Source organism: Choloepus didactylus, chromosome 8 (assembly GCF_015220235.1).
Source record: "Choloepus didactylus isolate mChoDid1 chromosome 8, mChoDid1.pri, whole genome shotgun sequence".
Taxonomy (NCBI): domain Eukaryota; kingdom Metazoa; phylum Chordata; class Mammalia; order Pilosa; family Megalonychidae; genus Choloepus; species Choloepus didactylus.
In genome coordinates this window covers 118735314-118756886 of record NC_051314.1, presented here as the reverse complement: position 1 = coordinate 118756886, position 21573 = coordinate 118735314, and the positions used below count along the sequence as shown (strand labels likewise).

Genomic DNA, 21573 nt, shown 5'->3' with positions numbered 1-21573 from the left:
GTTTGCTAATTCTGCCAGAATGCAAAACACCAGAGATGGATTGGCTTTTATAAAAGGGGGTTTATTTGGTTACACAGTTACAGTCTTAAGGCCATAAAGTGGCCAAGGTAACACATCAGCAATAGAGTACCTTCACTAGGAGGATGGCCAATGGTGTCCAGAAAACCTCTGTTAGCTGGGAAGGCACGTGGCTGGCATCTGCTCCAAGGTTCTGGTTTCAAAATGGCTTTCTCCCAGGACGTTCCTCTCTAGGCTGCAGTTCCTCAAAAATGTCACTCTTAGTTGCTCTTGGAGTGTTTTTCCTCTCTTAGCTTCTCTGGAGCAAAAGTCTGATTTCAACAGCTGTCCTCAAACTGTCTCTCATCTGCAGCTCCTGTGCTTTCTTCAAAGCATCCCTCTTGGCTGTAGCTCCTCTTCAAAATGTAACTCACAGCTGCACTGCACTGAGTTCCTTCTGTTATGTCAGCTCATTTATATGGCTCCACTGATCAACTTAGACCCACCCTGAATGGGCAGAGCAACACCTCTATGGAAATTATCCAATCAGAGTCATCACCCACAGCTGGGTGGGGCACATTCCAAAGAAACACTCAAAGAATTACAGTCTAATCAACACTGATAAGGTCTGCCCACACAAGATTACATCAAAGATAATGGTGTTTGGGGGACACAATATATTCAAACTGGCACACTCAATATCAATAAATTCATCTCCAAAGTGATTATATCAATTTACACTCCCACCAAGAGTCTTTCAATTGTTCCACACCTTTGTCAACATTTAATATTATCATGCTTCAGAAATTTAGCCAATCTGATGGATATGTAATGGTATCTTGTTGTTGTTTAAATTTGCATTTAATTTATTAACATTGAGATTGAGCATCTTTTCATTCACCGAATTACTTCTTCAAAACCTTTTCCAGTTTTTGTTTCATGTTTTTTGTCTTTAACACATTGACTTGTAGAAATTCTTCAAGTCCTCTGAATATGAACCATTTTTCATATTGCAAACTTTCCAATCTCTATACGTTTTTACTTTATGTGGTATCTTCTGATGAAGAGAAGCTTTTAATTTTAATATAGTCAAATGTATCTATTCTTTTTTTTTACAGTGTGTGTCACCTATTATATGTCAGTTTTATTAGGAATGGCTATTGAAAAGTATCAATTGTCTCTTCAAAATCTATTGAAATGAATGATTTTTTAAAATTTGTTAACATAATTAGCTATTGTTCTGGTTTCTAGAGCTGCCATTATGCAAAACACCAGAAATTGATTGGCTTTTATGAAGGGGATTTATTAGGTTACAAATTGATAGTTCCAAGACCATAAAAGTGTCCAGACTGAGGCATCAACAAGAGGATACCTTCACTGAAGAATGGCCAATGGTGTCTGGAACACCTCCTCCAGCTGGGAAGGCATGTGGCTGGCATCTGCTGGTCCTTTGTTCCCAGTTTGTGTTTCAAAATGGCTTTCCCCAAAATGTCCCTGGGGTTCTGTCTTTATCCTCTCTATCAGTGCCTGTGTATCCTTGCTTCTTCCTCCCAGGGCATTTCACTCTAAGCATCTGGGGGTCCTCTCTTGGCTTCTCCAGGGCAAACTCTGGGATTTATCTCTTAGCTTAGCATTTCCAAATGTCCTTCTGTCTGCATCTCCAAGTGTCTCCAAGCATCAGCATCTGTGTCAACTCTTTGATTCTCTTCAAATGTCTCTCTTAGTGTCTCTTAGGGCATTCTATCCTCTCTGCTTTCTGTGTGAGCCCCCATTAAAGATTCCAGTGATCTAACTAAGACCCATCCTGAATGGGCAGGGTCCACACCTCCATGGAAATAATTCAGTCAGAAGTTCCACCCCAATCAATAGACTAATCAGTCTGGCCCCATAAGATTGCATTAAAGAATATGGCTTTTCTGGGGAACATATATCTAAACAAGCACAGTCATAGCGACAGTTTTCTTTTTATTGAACTATCCTTGCATTCAAAGAATAAATCCTAATTTGGCATTGTTCATTATTAATATGATACACTGTTGAATTGTATTTATAAATATTTTTGAATAATTTTTGTATCTCTATTCATAAGTCATATTATTCCATGATTTTGATTTTTTAGTATCTTTATCTGGTCTTGGTATTTGTCTTAGTTTCCCAGGGCTGCCACAAGATTCAGCTGCTAATTTTGAATGACCCAAATTATATGCACAGGGACCCCTGCATAAAAATATTTGCCTTCACAGTTAAACCAGACATAAAGCCATAGAGTTAGCATGAGAATAGTACAAAAAGAAAGGAAAGAAAGGGACTGACATAAAATATAGGGTTTAAGGACTGACTAAAAATTGAGTGTGAAAATTGTGTGATGAGAGTTGCTGTATGAAGCATCCTAGTAACAGTCTCAGGCACAAATAAAAACTTTCAATAAATGACTGCTTTATTACTTACATAGCATAAAGGATCCAAAAAAGCAGGGGAAGAAATCCCATAGTGGCCAGTCTCCCAGAAAGGCCAACTGCTCATGGTCAGGGTCAATGGATGGTAGCTCTGTGCATCCCACTTCGTCAGGGAGAACAGACAAATCTTTACTGCCAAGAGTCGGGTAGTTATACAGCACAGAGAAAGGAGGCCCTGCTATTGCAAGTTCCCATCCTGATAAGCATCTGGGGCTGCTTGTTTCTGATTTCTGTTTTTAAGGATGGTCAAGTATTTTCATTAGACCTAACATCTCCCCGGGGCTGCAGAATGGAAACAGACTGAAACATCTCCACCACACAAATAGAAAAGGAGGGAGGGGGTAGGTGAGGGCTGAGAGATAGCCACTGAGCATATGTTGTGACTTCCCCAGCAAGTGGGGTGAGGGAAGGGACACTGAGAAGCTTCCACAGTGAATAATTCTCTAAAGGAGGTAGTGTGGAGAAAGATAAGATGAAAGCTGAATCTTAAAAGAGAACACATTTAAGAAGTGGAAGAAAAAAATAATTGGGAAAATATAGCAAGAATGGATAGTCAAGGGTCAGGAATTGTTAAGGATATGGAGCAATCCTAATCAATTATTTTTAGCTTTGTTTGGTTTTAACTAAATCATGCATGTTCTAGTTTGCTAATGCTGCCATTATGCAAAATATCAGAAATGGATTGGCTTTTATAAAGGCTATTTGGTTACAAAGTTACAGCCTGAAGGCCATGAAAATGTCCAAATTAAGGCACCAACACAAGTATACCTTCACCAAGGAAAGGCCAATGGCATCCTGAAAACCTCTGTTAGCCAGGATGGCACGTGGCTGACATCTGCTGATCCTGGGTTGTGTTCCAGCTCCTCTCTCAGCTCCTGTGCATTCTTCAAAATGTTGTTCTTGGGGCATTTTGTCCTCTCTTAGCTTCTCCAGAGCAAACACTGGGCTACCATCCCCAAAGTGTCAGCAAAAGTCTGCTTTCAGCGGTCATCTCAAAAATGTCACTCATAGCTTCTCTGAGGTCCTTCTGTTTGTGAGCTCTTTTTTTTTTTTTTTTTTTTTTTTTTTTTTTTTTTTTATTAACATGAAAGATTTTTCAAAGTTTATTAAGCATGAAAAAAGGAAGACACAGAATAACGTGTTTAATGCAATGCTACTTACACTACAACAGAACAAGGATATGCACATGAAATGCATACATATTCACATATATATAAAGATTCGTAAAGAAAGCCATCAAAATGTTCACAGTCTGTCATCAATAATGACTTAGGGAAAAGAATATAGTGGGTGAAAGCATATATACTTTATTTTATGTTTCTGTATCATTACCTTTTTTTCCAACAATAAGCATGAACTGCTTTTGAAATAAATTAATTCAAATTTAAAAGGCAGTTTTAGCATAGAGTTGTTACAGGGGATGGTTTATTTATAAATATTACTGGGAAGTCAAAGAAACCATCTAAAGTATTTTAAAGTGCAAAGTATACTGGAAGCTTGATTACTGAGCATTGTCTAGAAGTCCATCTTTTGAACAGAAGAAGTGGCCTGGGGAAATAACAACCTAAATATTTGTTGCCTCATGTGGTAGTCTGAAACTGTATATATCTCAGAAAAACAAGTTCTTAAAGTTAATCCATCCCTGTGGAGGTAAACTCATTGTAAGCAGAACATTTAGATGAAGCTACTTCAGTTAAGGTGTGACCCACCTCATTCAGATGGGTCTTAATCCTATTACAGAGCCTTTATGAACAGAATGGATCAGAGAGAGAGAGAAATCCATGGAAGCAAGAAGCTGAAAGCAACAAAACCTGGAAGAGAAGGGAGAGACTAGCAGATGCCGTCACACGCCTTGCCATGTGGCAGAGGAACCAAGGACTGCCTGCAGCAGGTCTTTAGGAAGAAAGCATCACTCTGATGATGCCTTAATTTGGACATTTTCTTGGCCTCAAAACTGTACGCAAATAAATTCCCATTGTTTAAGCAAACCCTTTCACAGTAATTTGCTTTGGAAACAAAAACACCTCATCTTTAAAATGGGAAGAACTTTTTGGTTACTGCATAACCTATGTAAGGATTAAGTGGGGCAATCCATAAAAAGAGGTTAATCCAGTGTCTTGCACATAGTAATAGCTAAACAATATCATTATTAATCTATCTTATTCTTGTAACAGCTTCCTTCTAGCCACTTTCAAAATGAGAAGCAGCCAGAGTACTTGTGCCTGGTCAGAGTGTTTCTGCTCTGGATATTTTAGGAGATCAGAGCAATATTGATTTTAAAGCAGAAACTTCAACTTGTATCTAATTTGTGAATCTGAAAAGCTAGGAAGTTTGTACAATGCACAGGTTCTTCCTTCTTTCTGTCATTTTCTCTCCTCAATCACTAATGCCATCCCCTAATCCTATTTTCTTCAAACCAAATAACTTGCATCCTTGAATGCATTAGTTTTGAACTTTACGGTAAAGGTGTAAGAGAAGTTGTCAAATTTGTCTGTGGCTGAGTCAGAAAAATAAAATTAAGTTGGGGCTTTAGAAAAAGGCAACAACAATTAGGCCATTTCTTTTAGTGTTCCTAAGAGAAAAAAGGACTATAGCAATTGAATCAAAGTACAGTAGAGTAGGAGTTTACATCAAATAGCCCACCATGGAAAAGCTCAATCTATAAACCATTTTTTTATGACCCTGTTTTGTCATCTAATGTTGAATGCTCTCTGAAATTGTAAACATATAGATGCTGAGGCTGAATGTGAAATATGCGTCACCAATTTAAAAAGTCTGAATCTGATAACTATTTTAGACTTTGGAAACTTGGAACAGTGCTGTAAAATGATGTGTAAGGGAAGTAACTGGAGTCTTACCTTTAGAAACTTTCTACTAAAGAGTTAATACAATTGAGTTTTAAAAATATTTGTCAAGGGCCTCCCAACAGTGAGCCAAGCATAGAGCTTGGTACCTACACACATATGAAGAGGAGAAAACAAGCCCAAGTTGAGGTACCCCACCAGAAATTGTATGGTTACTATGTGGCAGATCCAGAAGTGGAACAGAGATCTAAGTCCAACATATTTTTAAAATACCATTAAATTTGGGCATTGTTATTTATCTCTGCACCTCTTGTGCAAACAGGAAACTCATTCTCCAGGCTTCACAGGGTTGTTGTGAGGATGAAATGAAACAATGTTATGTGAAGTGTCTATCCCAGAGTTAGTACATAGGGTACTATCAAATAATGATAGTTCTAGTTCTCTTCTCCCTGGTGTAGCATCTTGCATAGCAATGGTGTTCAATAAATGCTAACCTTGTGCAAGCATGTTAAATTCCAAGAACAGTGCTATATGGTAAAGTTCCATGGCTTCTTCTGCCCTAGTCATGTTTGGCTTCCCTGCGACAAGAGCCTGCACTTCACTGAGACTCCCAACAGAGGGGCTACAGTGCAAAACGGAGAGGTCCACCACGTCGGTATACATACAGTGTAATATAACTTTTGCATATTTTTTTGGTATAATGGACTCATCTAATATAATTCTTGTGGGAGTCCTCAAAGTTCGGTCTGTGATTTCTTCACCAGTCCGTATCCTCCTTTGTAATAAATTTCGAAAAAATGGGGACCGTGCTGAAATAATAGCCTTGTGAGCTTTGAGCTCTTCATCTAAGCAGTTCTGATTTCCACCAAAAGCTTCAACCAGTTCAGAGTCTGAAGAAAAACTAAGGACAACATCATAATAACACATGTAATCAAAGAGTCCACGCATATCTACATCGAGAGAATTTGGTGTTCCAAATTCTTCACTAAGCTGAACGAGGATATCGACATTTTGAAACCTTGAGTCCTCCATTCCAAACTCTCCAGTATAAAGGTAGTGTAACAAAGCAGAAAACATGGGCATATCGATACCAGCTGTATTGATGTCCATTATTATCTCCGCTCCATACTCAGGTGAGGAAGAAAGCAGTGTTTTAAAAAACGGACACCTTGCTGCCAAAATGGCACGATGAACAGGAAAACAAGTTTCTTGAAATATTAAGTCTACATCAGTACAATACTTGTACTCATAAAGATCGGCCATATCTTTCTGCAATGTCTGGGCTTCTGGTCTAGCCAAACTGGCTTGTAGAGAAAGCTCCTTTAAGGCTGAAGTTCCCTCATATTCCTCCACTAAAGCATTGACATCTCTAACATCCCACCCAGAGAGGAGTTCTCGCATCTGCTTGGCGTGATCAGCAGATCTATTAGATTTTCGACGCTTAATAAACTTCTTTTTGAGGGTGGCAAGGCCAGAGGTTCTCTTTTTTTTGTCTTGTGGTTTCTCATGGCCATGGTCAAGGCTATACAATTTTGATTCACAACCATAGCCTTGCTGAGAATAGGATGATGTTCCTATAAAAGTTTGTTGGGCTTGTGAATTTCCCCCTATCCTCGGGGAGCATGAATGAGGATAGTTAGATGCATTAGCACCCATTTTCTTCAGTCACTCAGGCATTCCATCTGCTGGTTCTTCAGAGTATAATCCCAGAGGCTTGTATGAACCTTCAACCCTGGATCCAGCAGCCTCTTTTCATCCATTTCCCGGAGGCTCCTCCTGCCGCTGTTACTGCTGCTTCCGCCGCTGGGACCGCTGCTGCCGCCCCCGCCGCCGCCGCCACCAGCAGCGCCATCCGCACCGGCGCCAGCACCCCCAGCCATGCTCCTCCTGTCACCGCCGCTCTCTCTGCTCCTGTCAGTGGCTCAGGCTGCGGGACCGCTCCAGGTTCCCCTCGCCGCCATCTTGACTCCTACAGGGCTGTGAGCTCTTTTATACAACTCCCAGTGATTAAATCAAAGACCCACCCTGAATGGGCAGAGCCCATATCTCCATGGGAATAGTCCAATCAAATGTTTTGCTCACAGTTGATTGAGTCACATCTCCATGGAAAGGCTCAATCAAAGGATTCCAACCTAATCAACACTAATATGTCTGCCCCTACAAAATTGCATTAAGAACATGGCATTTTGGGGGACATAATACATCCAAACCAGCACAATGTACATGGTTAAAAAATATATATATTAGCATGGAAACATATAGGTGAAGTGATGAAAAACTGTTCCTAGAAGAATTATTTGTAAAAACTAAAACCTGGTAACAATGAATTGTGGTTACGATACAAAACTATACAGCAATGAATATATTAGTTTATGTAACAAAATAGATGTCTCACCAATAAAATACTGAATAAAAAAAGCCAAAAAAAGAATAAAATTTATGTAGAGTTCAAAACAGGCAAAATTAATCTATACTGTTAATTTTCAAGATTGTTGTTTACTTTTTGGGGAGGAACAAGTAATGATTGAGAGAGGTACAAGGAGGATTTGAGGTACTGTTACTGAGTGTGTTCACATTTTGAAAATTCATAAATTCATTGCTCTATACACTAAATTTTGTGCACTTTTGTGAATATAAATTACACTTTAATCAAAAAGGTGTTTTGTTTTGTTTTTTAATGTAAAAGACACCCCCAACTTTCCAGGTCACCCTAAACTCTAGTCTGCATTTCCAAAGGTAAACATTATTAATAGTATATTGTGCATCATTTTTGTTCACAAATTATTCTAGACAAAGGTACTGTTTAAGGTACAATATCAAATAGCATTTCTGGGCAGTAAAATTTAAACATTTTGTTAATCAGTATGGATGGGGAAAGAAAAAGCAAAGATGAATCCCCCAAAATAATGTTAATTAATTTCCTAAAATTAGGGAGGCATTTTTTGGCAGGTACATTTTGCTTGAGGCACACTCTTAGCCTTAGTAAGCAGTACTATAGAGAAGAGAAAGGCAGTCACCACACAGCAGCAAATGACAAGATTGGAGATTTAAATTCACAACTAAGGAAAAGGAGATATTGCATAAAACTAATAGCTCACACCAGGTGATCGAAGTGAGGCATCCTATATCATAATAAACCTTTTCTGAAAAGTGGAACTTTCCATATAACCTATAGTCCTCAGAACCATTCCCCCTCCATCTCATAGCTTAGTTTAGGGTCAACATAAGTGTCCAAATGAAAAACTATGTCCTAGTGGGACAATTTCTGGATTTTGATGAACCTTAGTGATATTTCTATGAACAACAGGAAAACAAAAGCTGCATGCAATAGGAAATAGTGTGGCCCTTTTTTTAAAACAAAGAAGTAGAATAGCAAACATCTACATGATCTATAACCAGAGCCTTGAGCTGAAAACAAAAATCATTGATTAATATTTACCTGTACAAGAAGCACAAAGTATTTTACAGAAAAATTAGAAATAATTATCAATAGAGCATCTCTGAATACATACAATAGCAATTTTAACCTATTCTAATTAGCAGATAAGTTCATTGCATTTCCCTATGTGAACATTAGTGTTCTTTTTACATGGTTGTTTGGATAGTTACAGAATTCTATTTCAGTGGCCACCAGGAGACAATCACCTTAGAAAACAGTACTCTTAGAATGAGACTCCTTTCCAATAGTGTTCAACTTTGCACTTAAGATGACAGCTGGTACATGATTCCTCTGGGGGTTCAATTTAGCATTTTTCATAGATGAAGGAACTACAGGTATTAAAAATAAACCCTAAAACATGGAATTAGATAATTTAGGAGAGGTGCAGTGAGGATTCCCCCATTCCCCAGATAACAACTCCTGTTTTATATAGGAAAGTATCTGCTCAAATTGCTGCCTATTTTCTCTTATGGCTCTCCATGTCAAAGAAACAGGGATGGATGTTAGAGAACTTGATAGAAAATTCATGATTTGGTAAGGTCGAACAACAAGGAAGAGTCAAGCTTTGTTTGAAAACCGACAAAATAGAAAATATAGTTTTGCCTATGGTTAATAATCCAAGATTGCTGAGAGGTAGACAACCAGGCCTTCCAGGTTTAGCATAGTCAAATTCTATTCCCCAAGTTAGTATCCTGCTGCTAATACCCACAGATCACTGCAGTCACTCCCTGTTATTCATTCCCTGGCTAACAAAGGGGAAAACTGTTCTAATTGTAATGAGCTAGTCATTGGGATGCAGCCAGAAAAGAAAAGATTGATGAGCTCTGCCTCCTGACCTCAGACAGGGCCATAATAGAGGTCAATTAGCTACAAGCTATAGGATGGTAGAGAATCAAGGTTTGTCTCTAAAAGAGAAGAAAAAAAAAATTCTCGTTCTGGTCACAAGTTTAGAGACTGTGAATAGGAAAAAACCTTACTAATATGGTAAGGGAGTTGTATAGCAGAACTAGATGATCAGATGTTGATGATGCTTTATAAAGTATTACTCCCTTGGATAGGAGCTTTACCAAAATGCATGTGTCTTAGTTTGCCAGTCTGCTATGACAAATACTATACAATAGGTTGCTACACACAACAACCATTTATTGTCTCAGTTTTGAAAGTATCCACAAGGACATGCTTTCTTCCCCAAGTCTGTAGTGTTCTGGTGCTGGCTTGCCACAATACTTGGGGTTCCTCAACATGCATCTCTGCTTCCCATTACATGGCAGTGTCCTTCATTTACTCCTGTGTGTTTTTTTCCCATTTACTGCATCCAAATTGTTTCTGCTTATAAAGGACTCCAATAATACTGATTAAGTTTCACCCAGATTCAGTCTCACTACATCTAAACAGGATCTTAGAAGTTTATTCACAAATGAGTCCACACTTTAACTGATAAGATATCTTCAAAGGGTCCTATTTATAAATGGATTCAAGGGAATGCAGATTAAGATTATGTCTTTTGGGTGGTACATGTAATTCAATCTACCACAGACTGTATTAATCAAGATTCTCTTTAGTTGCAAGTGACAGAAACTGCACTCAAACTGACTTAAGGAAAAATAGAATATATTGGTTAATAAAACTGAACAGCACAGGGATAGAATTGCTTCAAGCACAGCTGGATTTTAAACTGATATGACTGCATTAGGGCTCAAACTCTCCTTCCAACTCTCAGCTCTGCTTTCCTTCTTGTGTTTTGATATTCAAGCAGTCTATTTCCATGTGCTGGTGTCTTTTAGCTCAGGACTTATATTCTAACAGCTTAAATAACCACAGCAGGATGGGAAGCTTTACTTTCCATATGATTACAGAAAAAGTTAAGGATTGGAGCATATCTTAAACTTGAACTTCCTCGACTGTCTTTCCCTTCTGCCTCTTCAGTTCCTTGTCTGAGATGATCATTAGATCATCTTAGTATCATCTTAGATACTAGTACTGCAGTACTTACAATTTTGAGTTACAATTTTTGGTCTCTTTTTCTGTCTCTCTTTATAGACTATAAATTCTAAGGAAGGAATTGTGCCTTTCTTCCCTATAGGAGCTTTAGGCAACTTGCCTAAGACTCAGTTTCTCCATCTGTCAAGTTGTGTGTGATGATTATATTACGTAAAATATGCAAAAAAAAAAAAAAAAAAAATTGGTACATAGTAGAAAACCCAATAACTTTTTTTAAAAGTATTGTTAAAATCAGGACCACGACTGTATTTTAAAACTTATTTCTCATTATTACTCATAACGTACCATCCAGTCCAGAGAGCAGCTCCCCTACTGTTCTTTCCACTTCTTCAAACTCAATAAAAATAAAACTGCTAAGGGGAAGAAGAAAAAAATAAAAAACTAACTTCCTCTCCTGTGAAGGTAAAAAGCACAATTTCCTTTGAAGTTCATTTTCTCTGTGTTTACAGCATAACACTATATATTGAGGCCTTTTAGAATAGTGCTACTCGAAAATTATCAAGCTGTGTTGCACTTATACAACTACAGACACAGGTGATACTTTTCAGAAACTTATTTTAATCCAAACAAAAGTAGGCAAAGCACCATGATTTCTCTAGCTTTGTCATGGTACTTCTCCTTGGCCAAGCCAAAATTCCTTGAGGAAGGGCAATAGAAAAGATAATATTTCATATTTAGGTGAAAAATTATACATAGCACAGGTTAACTGAGTTCTGCAAAATCATTTCTTGAGATAATGGCACAATGAAGAACTGAATTCAAGGTTTTCTCTAGTCTTCTCATCCAGGGAAAAAGACGACTAGGCAGCTACTGATACCCTAGCTTACTACTTGTAACTCCATGCAGGGTTGAATATTTACTAGCAGTAGCCCTATACTCCTAGGTCAGAGAAAGTAAAAGAGAGCTGGAGCCAGAAATAAGTAGACAAGGGGTCAAGAGGGAAAAGAGTGAGAAAGAAAAAAATGAGTGCTGGCTAATTTTCCCCCCTTCCCCACTTTGCTTGTGATACACTCTCATTCATTCCCTTTGTGTGCTCTGGCACAAAAACAGCAAATTCCAGTTATTAAGCCTCTGCTAGCTGCATCATGTGTTATTTAATTGTAGAAACCTAGGTGAGGTAGGTATGAGAGATTTATAAAAGAATTTTTTTTTCCTTTCTTTTCAAAATGGTAAGAAAAAAATATTCAAGGAGGGAAATAGAACATATTAATATGAAGAACAATTATTACCTCATAGATTAGTCAGGAGATCTAGGCACTAGTCCCATCTATGCCACACAGCACAAATGGTCCAAGCTCTTTGGATTTTCATTTCCTCATCTGGAAAAGCAGGGGATTGCATTCATTCTAAATTTCTATCGTTTTGTATTAACGTACCTTGAGGAAGTAAAGACTGTTTTCATAGAAGTAAAGGAGGAAATAAAAAAGAAACTAGCCTTTAGCAACATTCATTGTGTGCTGGGTAAATGGGGCTAGGCTTTCAAAATTAAAAGCACAGACTTGGGGTTGTGTCCCTATTCTGCCACCTACAAGCTGTGTGTCCTTGGGCAAGTTACCTAATCACAGTGTGCTTACATATCCTCAGCAGTAAAACAGGATAATGGTATCTACCCCAAAGGGTGGTTGTGAGGAATATATATATATAAAATCTCACTTAGAATAGTAACTGGTATAAAGTAATTGTTAATAAATCTTAGTTACTATGATTATTACAACTCTATGAAGTGGACATCCCCTTTTTTATAGATGAGAAAATGAATGAGAAAACTAAGGCTTCAGAATTTTGAGCTTTTCTGAACTCCATCTTTAGTCTCTTAACTACTTACTACTCTATACCAATTAAAATGAGTGAAAATCACAGTATTTTGTGGGGACTTTGGGAAATTCTACTAGCTGCGCAACCATGAGTCAATCAAAATCATTCAATGAATGCAGAATAAAGCCACCTGGCCTGAAAGTCCCCCAACCACTAACACAGCTTTTGAAACAGTGTAATAACCACTAATTTGTCTAGGTAAAGAAATGCCCCAAAGGGATGACTTGTGTTGGGCTGAAATCCAGTGAAATGAGTGGCATTTAGTCTGAAGATTCTCAGAGATGCAAATTGCCTACTTGAAATTCCAGAGAATTTAAATCTCTGCTTGGATGTATCTGTCTCCTGCCAGGAGGAGGAAACGTTTTTGAAGAAGGAATTGATAGGCTCTTTCCCCTGGGTGGTAGGGAAAGTTTTGATAAAGGCTGGAAGAGGGGGGACATCATGTAGACAACCAGTTTCAGAAATCAAAAGTGAGGTGGTGGGGACGACAGGCCCTATATCAGAGTGAAATCAAGGACTGCAGATGAGAACACATGACTATAAGATGACTATAAGAATTATGGTGCTTTTTGTTTATCTTTTTGATGGGGGGACTAAGGTGGGAGAAACTAGAAAGATTTCATTTCAGTCAGTAGGTAGATCTCACATTATGGAGAGGAAGGCTGAAATAATCAGCAGTTCCTAGGAGTTTACAAAAGAAGAAGAAACAGGCAAAGCCTTGAAACAGCCATAAAAAATAAAAGAAGAATCCAGAAAGTAGTGGACTGGGGCCAGAGAAATGGTATTTAAATTTAATTCATCTGTTCAACAAATATTTATTCCTTGCCAACTTTTTGCCAGGTCCTCTGCCAAGAACTTGTTATACAGTTTTGATTAGACAGATATGGTTCTGCCCTTATGGGATTTAGAAAGAAAATACACAAGAAAACAAAGATATATAATTATAAGATATAGTGGCACTATAAGAAGAAAAATAGAAGGTACCATGGGAGAAGATCGCAGGATAGAAGAACTAGACTTTAGAGCAACTGTTCAGGAAGGCTTCTCTGAGGAGATGACACATAAGACATGCCTTGATGGGTGAGTGAGAGGAGCTAGGGGATGAAACAGAAGATGCAAAGTTCCTTAAGTAAAAGGTGATCTAACAATCGGAAGGCTGGTCTAGATTACTTGACCTCCACCTCTCTGGGACCCCCTTTCATACTCAAAATTTTGGAAAATCTAATATAGCATATATTGTGCACCTTCCCAAACTAATTGTTCGAAATATCATAAAAATAAACCCAAAGGAGGGATTCACCTATTTTCAACATACATTTCAAAGATTCTCTTGGCCCAATCCTGTCTATTTCTCAGAGTACTGAATCACTAGACAAAGTCAACCCCACCCCTTGTGCATATAAAAATATCTTTTCCTGATCTACTGTAGTAATTGGCTTTCTTCCAGGGTTTTATGCTCTATGGAAACTAAACACTTAAATGAGCAGGTCAAGTCTAGTTTTTAACTCTGGAGAAATTACAAGGTTTTTGTTTCTGCTTTGAGATTTAGGGGTGAATTTTAAATCGTTAATTTATAATTAATGCCGCATAACACTATAGAAGCAAAATCTGTTTTCCTCTCTCAGTAAAATAGTCCTACACCCTGCACATGAGTAAAACAAATACAAGGCACATGAAACAAGATATTGCGAATGATTCGTGGTAGAGTTGCAGTTGTGCTTCGACATATAATTAAGACATGCTCGAAGGGCCTTTCGACATAGTGACATGTTGCTTAATTTGGCCACCAGAGGGAGACCAGTGAGTCTTCAAGCACCACACGGGGCCACGCCCAGTCTTGACTGTTTTTTATGTAAGGGCCTCTTCTCCGATTTTCCAGAAAACATAAAAAGAAAATGATAAATTCTTGTCAAGAAACAATTTTTGAGGCACAATTCACATTAAATAAAATTAACTCTCTTAAAGTATACAATTCAGCAGCATTTAGTACATTCACAATGCTGTGCAACTATCTCCTCTATCTAGTTCCAAAATATAAGAAAAACTTAAATTTTATATAAAGAGAATTTACAAAAGCCAAGCCCCGATCAATCTTTCCTACTCCATTACATCCCAGTTTGGCCTCCATCTGCATTACGTTAGCCATGGTCCCAGCACATTCCCCCAAACAGCCTTATTCCCTGTGTAATTCACAGAATCCGATCCAGGGTAAAATTGCACGCTCAAACACCAAAGATGTCTCAATACTTTAGCTTGCCCTAAGAATTGCACCAGTTGCATAAGACAGCCAGTCTGACTGTTTAAAAATTCTATATATATTGGCCATTTCTCAGCAAAGAAATGAATAAATTATTTTAAGTTAAATATAGTCACAAGACGGAAATTAACAATGTACGGCACTAAAACCCTTCAGCCTTTGATCTGCTTCGTCCATTCAGAGTGAAAACTAAAGTCACTTCTAGGTTAGAAAAAGAGCCAAGATTTTAAGGGCACCATGTCAACTGGTTAGATAAATTTGAGAAAAGCAGAACTAAATAGTTAATGTAATAAAAACAGAATATTTACAACCTAAATCCATTTTTTTATTGAAGAATTTAACCTACTTCTTGGGGTCTTGGCCTGGAAAAGGGTAAAAAATGCCAAACTGGAAAGGCTGGGGGAGGGGAAGTGCTGTTGGTGACTGAGAAAACAGGAGGGAGGGAAGGGGAAGAGCGAATGAGGTCGGATCCGCCCTAACAAAGAGGCAGAAGCTGTCTCTCAACAGCCACCGATTCCAGTTCAGGGCGGTTTGAGCCAGTTTCTGAGCTGGATTGAGAACAACAGCCCGGGCTGAGACTTCACCAGGGTGAAATAGAAAATGCAAAATGGACTTCACAGAAAGAAGTGGATTTGGCCTGGACTCGCAAAAGCCCAAAGCTGTTTCCCGGAGTAGCAAAGTCAGATAAAACATAAGGCCTGGAGCCGGAACAGTGCTTTGTTACCAAAGGAAAAATTACAGAGCCCTGCCTCTGTGCCATGATCCCATCCACATTTTCGCTCTTACTGCCCCTAATTGTGGCTTGTAAGGGAAAAGGGCCTCAGGGTATCAGTTTTCAGAGAAAGCTAGCTAGCTGCGGTGTGGGGGAGGGGGGATTATATGTCTTGAGTAGTTTAATATGCCTGGGGGTGCAAGGATGTGTGTGAGGGTCTGAAGGAGAAGGAACCAGACGTCACACCCTGCAGTTCACATCACCTTTCCACACCTTTGCTGCATTATTGCGCAACTTCAAAATGCACTGCACATAGGTGTTCTGGGAGTGTCCTACACACAATTGGCATTTATAATTATCAGGCTTGTATCTGCCCCATGCATTAAATGACAATAAACATACTCAATGTGGCCACCATGCTCTTTTCATTTGTGTCCTAAATTACATACAAGCTGTACGTACCCACTTAACCAAGAGAAGCAGCAGTATTAGGTAACAGTGGAATGAAAATCCTCTCCTTGCTTCCCCTCCCCCAATTGCCAGAACCTCCCGACATCTGATCTGTGCCCCCTGAAGTGGCTCCTCTGAGTGTCTAGTTGTCCCAGCTGTGGTCTGCAGCTTTGCCGGGTGTGCACGTCCTGCGGCCAAGTTTGGCTCAGATCTTTCCTGGACTAGCTTTTCCAGGACCACTTTCTTCTCTTCCATCCCCACCCACCCTGAACCCAAAGGCTTCCTAGGAACTCTATTAGATAAAGTCTGGACATGGGCATGGGGTGGGGCAGTGCAAACTTGGGAAGAGGGGGAACCCCCCTCCTGCCGAGTGTCCAAGGATGATTAGAATCTTCCAGATGCAGTACATAAGTGCCTCCAGACCCCAGGGCTCTTCTGACTTGGAAGCCAGCCTAGGAGTGGGAAGACTGTGGGAGTCCCCTGTGGGGCATATAGATCCTACATACACTCACACTCAATTATAAGAGGCTCTGGAGATTTCAGAAATACCCTAAGACACTGGTGGGGGGGAGGGGGGAAGGGAGAAGAACAAGCTGAGAGATGTCAAATGCTATTTTCTTTTTACTATAGATACATAGATGCACAATTGGAACACAATAACTGCAGTATTTCAAGTGCACATGTACACACACTACAACTTTTGTATAGACAATCCACTTTGAATTATTTATGTGCAACAGTCTTCCACAAGGTAACTTGTTACTAGCATGTTCTGTTATCACTGAAATAACTTATGCAGCACTTAAATATTCTGTTGGTTAACTATTAGACCTGGGCTGCTATCAACTCAGCTAGGTTTTTGTTGTTGTTCTTTCATTTGTTTTTTTGTAGTAGAGGGGAATGCTTTTCCCCACATGAAATTCATGTTGCTACAGAGATCATGGTGGTACCAGTATTAAGAGCTCACTATATGCCACAAGTGTTTCACATATCTAAGTTATCTTTTTCAATACTCTGCAAATCTCTGAGTTAGGTATTACTGTCCTTGTTTTAGAGATGAGAAAAATGCAGCTTGGAAAGATTAGGTATTTTACCAAGGTCACATATCTATTATGTGGCAGGCCAAGATTCTAGCTCCAAAGCCCATGTTTTAAACACTGATGCTATGCTGCCACCTCACTGGCAAATGGCTATAAACTTTTTTGAGATCCTACTATGTGCCCACCTACTTTGGGCTGGGGGAAAGGTGGTCAGAGTGAGAGGAAAGGGATTGGTTCAGTGATGAGAATGTGGTTCCTGCCTTCAACAAGCTTTCAATCTAATGACTGCATTTGCAAGGACAATTCAGGACTGCCTGACAAGGGACTTTTTTTTCTGCCTTTGGTCGTCAGAGGCCATCTGGGAAGTATAGTTTGGAATTTCCCTGCCATTTCCATGCTGTGTGGGGAGGACTATTGGAAATCAGCAGTGTCCCGAAATAGCAGGCAGCACAGGCAGGCAGGGTGGAAAGGGGCAGGGCGAGGCCTCTGGGGAGCTGTAGCCATGGCAACCCAGCCTGAGTTCCAGAACAAAGTCTCTCACCAGGAAATCTCACCAGGAAAACTGCTGGAGAGAGCTTTTTCTTTATAATCACCACAGCTAGCTGGGCCAGGGAATGCACAAAGGGGATTCTTTCTTTGTAGAGAATGACTCCATACAAGGCCTGGAACAAAGAAAAACATTTGTTGTATAGGGTCTGTCTTTGTATGTGGCTGGAATCAAACCAACAAAGCACAGTTACTTAGTTCCTCTCTGTTATTCACAGGAAATGAACACAGCTTTGTTACGCAAGCTTCCTTTTCTGGATAATATTTGTTGTGTAATTTTTCTATTACCCCCATTTTACAGATGAGAGATTAGTACGTATGGATGGACTTGCTGTCCGTAAAATTATAATTAAAAACTCAAGGCGTCCTTTTGGAAGGCTTTGTGAAGCTGGCCCTACCTTCGCCTATTTTATAAAATAATTCTGCCAGATGAGGTGCAGAGTGCTCATGCCCACGTGCTCAGGGCCCTGGGAGCTAACAGCGCTCTCTGGACCCGCCCTCCCTCCTCCCCTCCCCTCCCCCGGCTTCCTGCCGCTCGCCCCTCCCCCGCACCCGCACCCGCAGCCTGGAGGAGGTGGAGGAATGCGGAAGGCATTCCAGCCCCACCCCTGCAAGCCTCAAAACTCCAGCGAGTCCAGAAACTCCTAAATGAGCTGAAAGAAGACAGTGTGCTGACTGGTGACTGTAGCTTCCAGGCTTTCGGAGGTTCTACAGTCGGTCTACACCCTGGAGATTGAAGGTTGTCTCTAGTCTTGCTGTGCCAGGGCCTCACCTTCCTAAACAAGATGAGTGCAGCACCAGGACAGCAGTAGTCAATTGCCACCGCAGTACCCGGAACAACTGCAGATAGTTTAAACTTAATAACAAATGATCTTCCAAAAATGCCCACACTTATAATGTAATTTTTAAAATAATATCTCTGCTACCACGTGGTAATAAGAGCCCTGTTCTGGTGTTCCAGAAGACTTTACAACGGGGTACTCCATCCGTCATAAAATCTCTAGATCAAAATAAAATTGACCTGTGCCTTACCATCAGACCTTTTGTGCAGTGATGAGGAAGAAAAATTGGGGGTCCCATTATCGTGAGGGTGAATACGCAGGAATTGCTGGTGCAGCTTCTTCAAACTATACCTTCTACCCTATCCTTGGAGATTCTGTTGTCATAGGATAGCTTAGTAATAGGAAGTATCATCTCTCCTGAGGAAAAATTTGAAAACGACTGCCAGTGTAAGCTAATTTGATGAACTGTTGGTATGAAATTAAGACCTATATATGTTGTCCTTCCCACAGTTGTTTATATTTTAATAGATAATGCTAGCTTACCCTAATTTGGGAAGTCAAAGCAATGGATCTTTGTGGTGAAATTCTAAAGACTTTTATATTATGGGAAATTCCTAGAAGGCACTGACATATTATTCACCTCCCCAAAGGTTGGCCCTTGTAATATTGAGTCTTCATTTAATGTTCACTGCAAACTTCCTATGAGGCACCCCATAATGCAATTCATCATGCTAGACATAGTATTATGTGACTATTAAGAATCACATAAGGCATGGAACCTTCATGTTCAGTAGTAAGATACACAGGAAATCAACTATTGCATAGTGGTATGTGTAAGAAGATGTGCTATGGGAGAAGCAGAAGAGACATGAAAAACAGAGTAAGGTTGGGTGGATCAGTGAGATAATCAGAGTTTCCTGGAAAGCACCAAAAAATGAGATGGAGTGAGCTAGAATAACACCAGAGCTGGGAGTCAGAAAAACCAAGTTTTGTTCCAGATTTAGCAACAGGTCAGCTGTTAGGCAGGAATAAAAGAACTCGAAGGATCAGGCAAAAGTCCAGATAGGAGTCAAGAGGTTTGTAGGACCTGAAGGGGAAGACTAATGTAGCAGGAGACTCGATCTGATTCCTTGGCCAGGAAAACTCCCATGCATTCTATCAGAATAATAGCCACTCTGCAAGCATGAGGAAGCCTTTAGAAAAATGCTGAGACAAGATGAGCTATTTACATACAGATCTCAACACTGAAACACTTTAAAAATTCAGTGTGTTATTTATAAGTTTAGGATTATTAGCAAATTATGCATTGTTGTACCTGATAATAGAGAGAGATACCTTAGGAGGTATTGGGAATTTTGGGGGATGGAGTGTGGAAAGTCTCTTTTCATACTACCACCTCGATGTCTGGTCCCTCGGCAAGCAGATTTTGCAGACATAATGTTCACCTGCTGGAACTCATCAGTGACATTTACCAAGTATTTCTGGGTCTCCAGTTTCTGATCACATCATAAGATTGTATTACCTGCCCTCTTTGAAATTAGGCATAACTCACTTTGGTCAATGAGATAGAAGAGGGCCAGGTAAAAGCTTTAGGGACCCAGTAAACAATTTGTTTCTTTCCTTTCTCAGCATTGAGTTGAATCCTCTTTCAATTTGGGTCCTTAAGTGATTATGTTAAGCAGAAACTCTTTGCCAGCCTACATTGGATGTGAAATGTGAGAGAAAAGAACTTCGGTTGGAATGAGCCGGTGAGACTTGGTGGATATTTGTTATGCAACTCAACCTAGACTGTCTTTATTAAGACACCTCTAAATATCCATTCCTCCACCCTAATTCCTTCCTAACAGAAGCCACCATCCTCTGCATAGCCTTCTGCTTCAGCTCCAGGGGAGGGATCTTGTTCAGCAAAAGCCAATCATGGTAATATTTTTCCCTTACTGTCCTAGTTTGCTAATGCTGCCAGAATGCAAAACACCAGAAATGGGTTGGCTTTTATAAAGGTGGTTTATTTGGTTACAAAGTTACAGTCTTAAGGCCATAAAGAGTCCAAGGTAAGTCATCAACAATCGGGTACCTTCTCTGGAGAATGGCCAATGGTGTCCGGAAAACCTCTGTTAGCTAGAAACGCACGTGGCTGGCATCTGTTCCAAAGTTCTGGTTTCAAAATGGCTTTCTCCCAGGCTGCAGTTCCTCAAAAATGTCACTCTCACTTGCTCTTGGGGCGTTTGTCCTCTCTTAGCTTCTCCAGAGCAAGAGTCTGCTTTAAATGTCCATCTTCAAACTGTCTCTCATCTGCAGCTAGTATCTCAGCTTCTGGGCATTCTTCAAAGTGTCCCTCTTGGCTGTAGCTCCTCTTCAAAACGTCACTCTCAGTTGCTCTTCAAAATGTCACTCACAGCTGCACTGAGTTCCTTCTGTTTGTCAGCTCATTTATACAGCTCCAGTGATTTAATTTAGACCCACCCTGAATGGGTGGGGTAACACCTCCATGGAAATTATCCAGAGTCATCACCCACAGTTGGGTGGGGCACATCTCCACAGAAAACTCAAAGAATTACAATCTAATTAACACTGATAGGTCTACACACACAAGATTACATCAAAGAAAATGGTGTCTCGGGGGACATAATACATTCAAACCAGCACACTTACCAACAATTCAACAATTGGTTTAGAAATTGAGATGTAACTCACTTATGGCTGGTGAAATGTGAAAAGTCTGCTTGGAAGTCTCAGAATAGTTCTCAGAGAAAGAGAGAGAGGGGGAGGGAGAGGGAAGAGATGCTCCCTTCTTCCTCTGGATGTCGTTACATATTGTACTAGTTATCTATTGCTTTGTAACAATTTGTCTCAAAATTTAGCAGGTTAAAGAGCAAATATTATCTCATTGTTTTGGTTTGGTAAAGCTAACAAAGTGCAATATACCAGAAATGGGTTGGCTCTTACAATGGGGATTTATTAACTTACAATTTACAGTTCTTAGGCCTTGAAACGTCCAACTCAAGGCATCAAATACAGGACCATATCTAGGCTATGAAGACAGGCTGCCAGCATCTAGGATACCTCTGTCACATGGGAAGGCACATGGTCAGAGTCTGCTGGGCCTTCTCTCATGGGTTTCATTCCTTTCAGACTGTGGCTTCAGTGGCTTCCTCTCTGTTTTCTGTGGGTCTTCTCTGGGGCTTTTCTCTAAACTTCTCTGGGTGTTTTTCTCTGTGTCATCTCTTAGCTTCTGTATGTTCTATCCTTTATATATAAAGGACTCCAGTTAGAG

The 21573-nt window shown here is 39.8% G+C and overlaps 1 protein-coding gene across 1 annotated transcript; it reads right to left on the bottom strand.

The window, feature by feature from the left end:
* Positions 1–5716: 5716 nt before the first annotated feature.
* On the bottom strand, positions 5717–7219 carry LOC119542483 (BTB/POZ domain-containing protein 7-like). Its single transcript, XM_037847279.1, has one exon. It carries the CDS (start codon positions 6911–6913, stop codon positions 5747–5749), a length of 1167 nt encoding a protein of 388 aa, XP_037703207.1. The 5' UTR covers positions 6914–7219; the 3' UTR covers positions 5717–5746.
* Positions 7220–21573: the final 14354 nt, after the last annotated feature.

Bases quoted from the DNA above. Each gene is read 5' to 3' on its own strand.
- LOC119542483 (XM_037847279.1), bottom strand. From the start codon at position 6,913: ATGGGTGCTAATGCATCTAACTATCCTCATTCATGCTCCCCGAGGATA.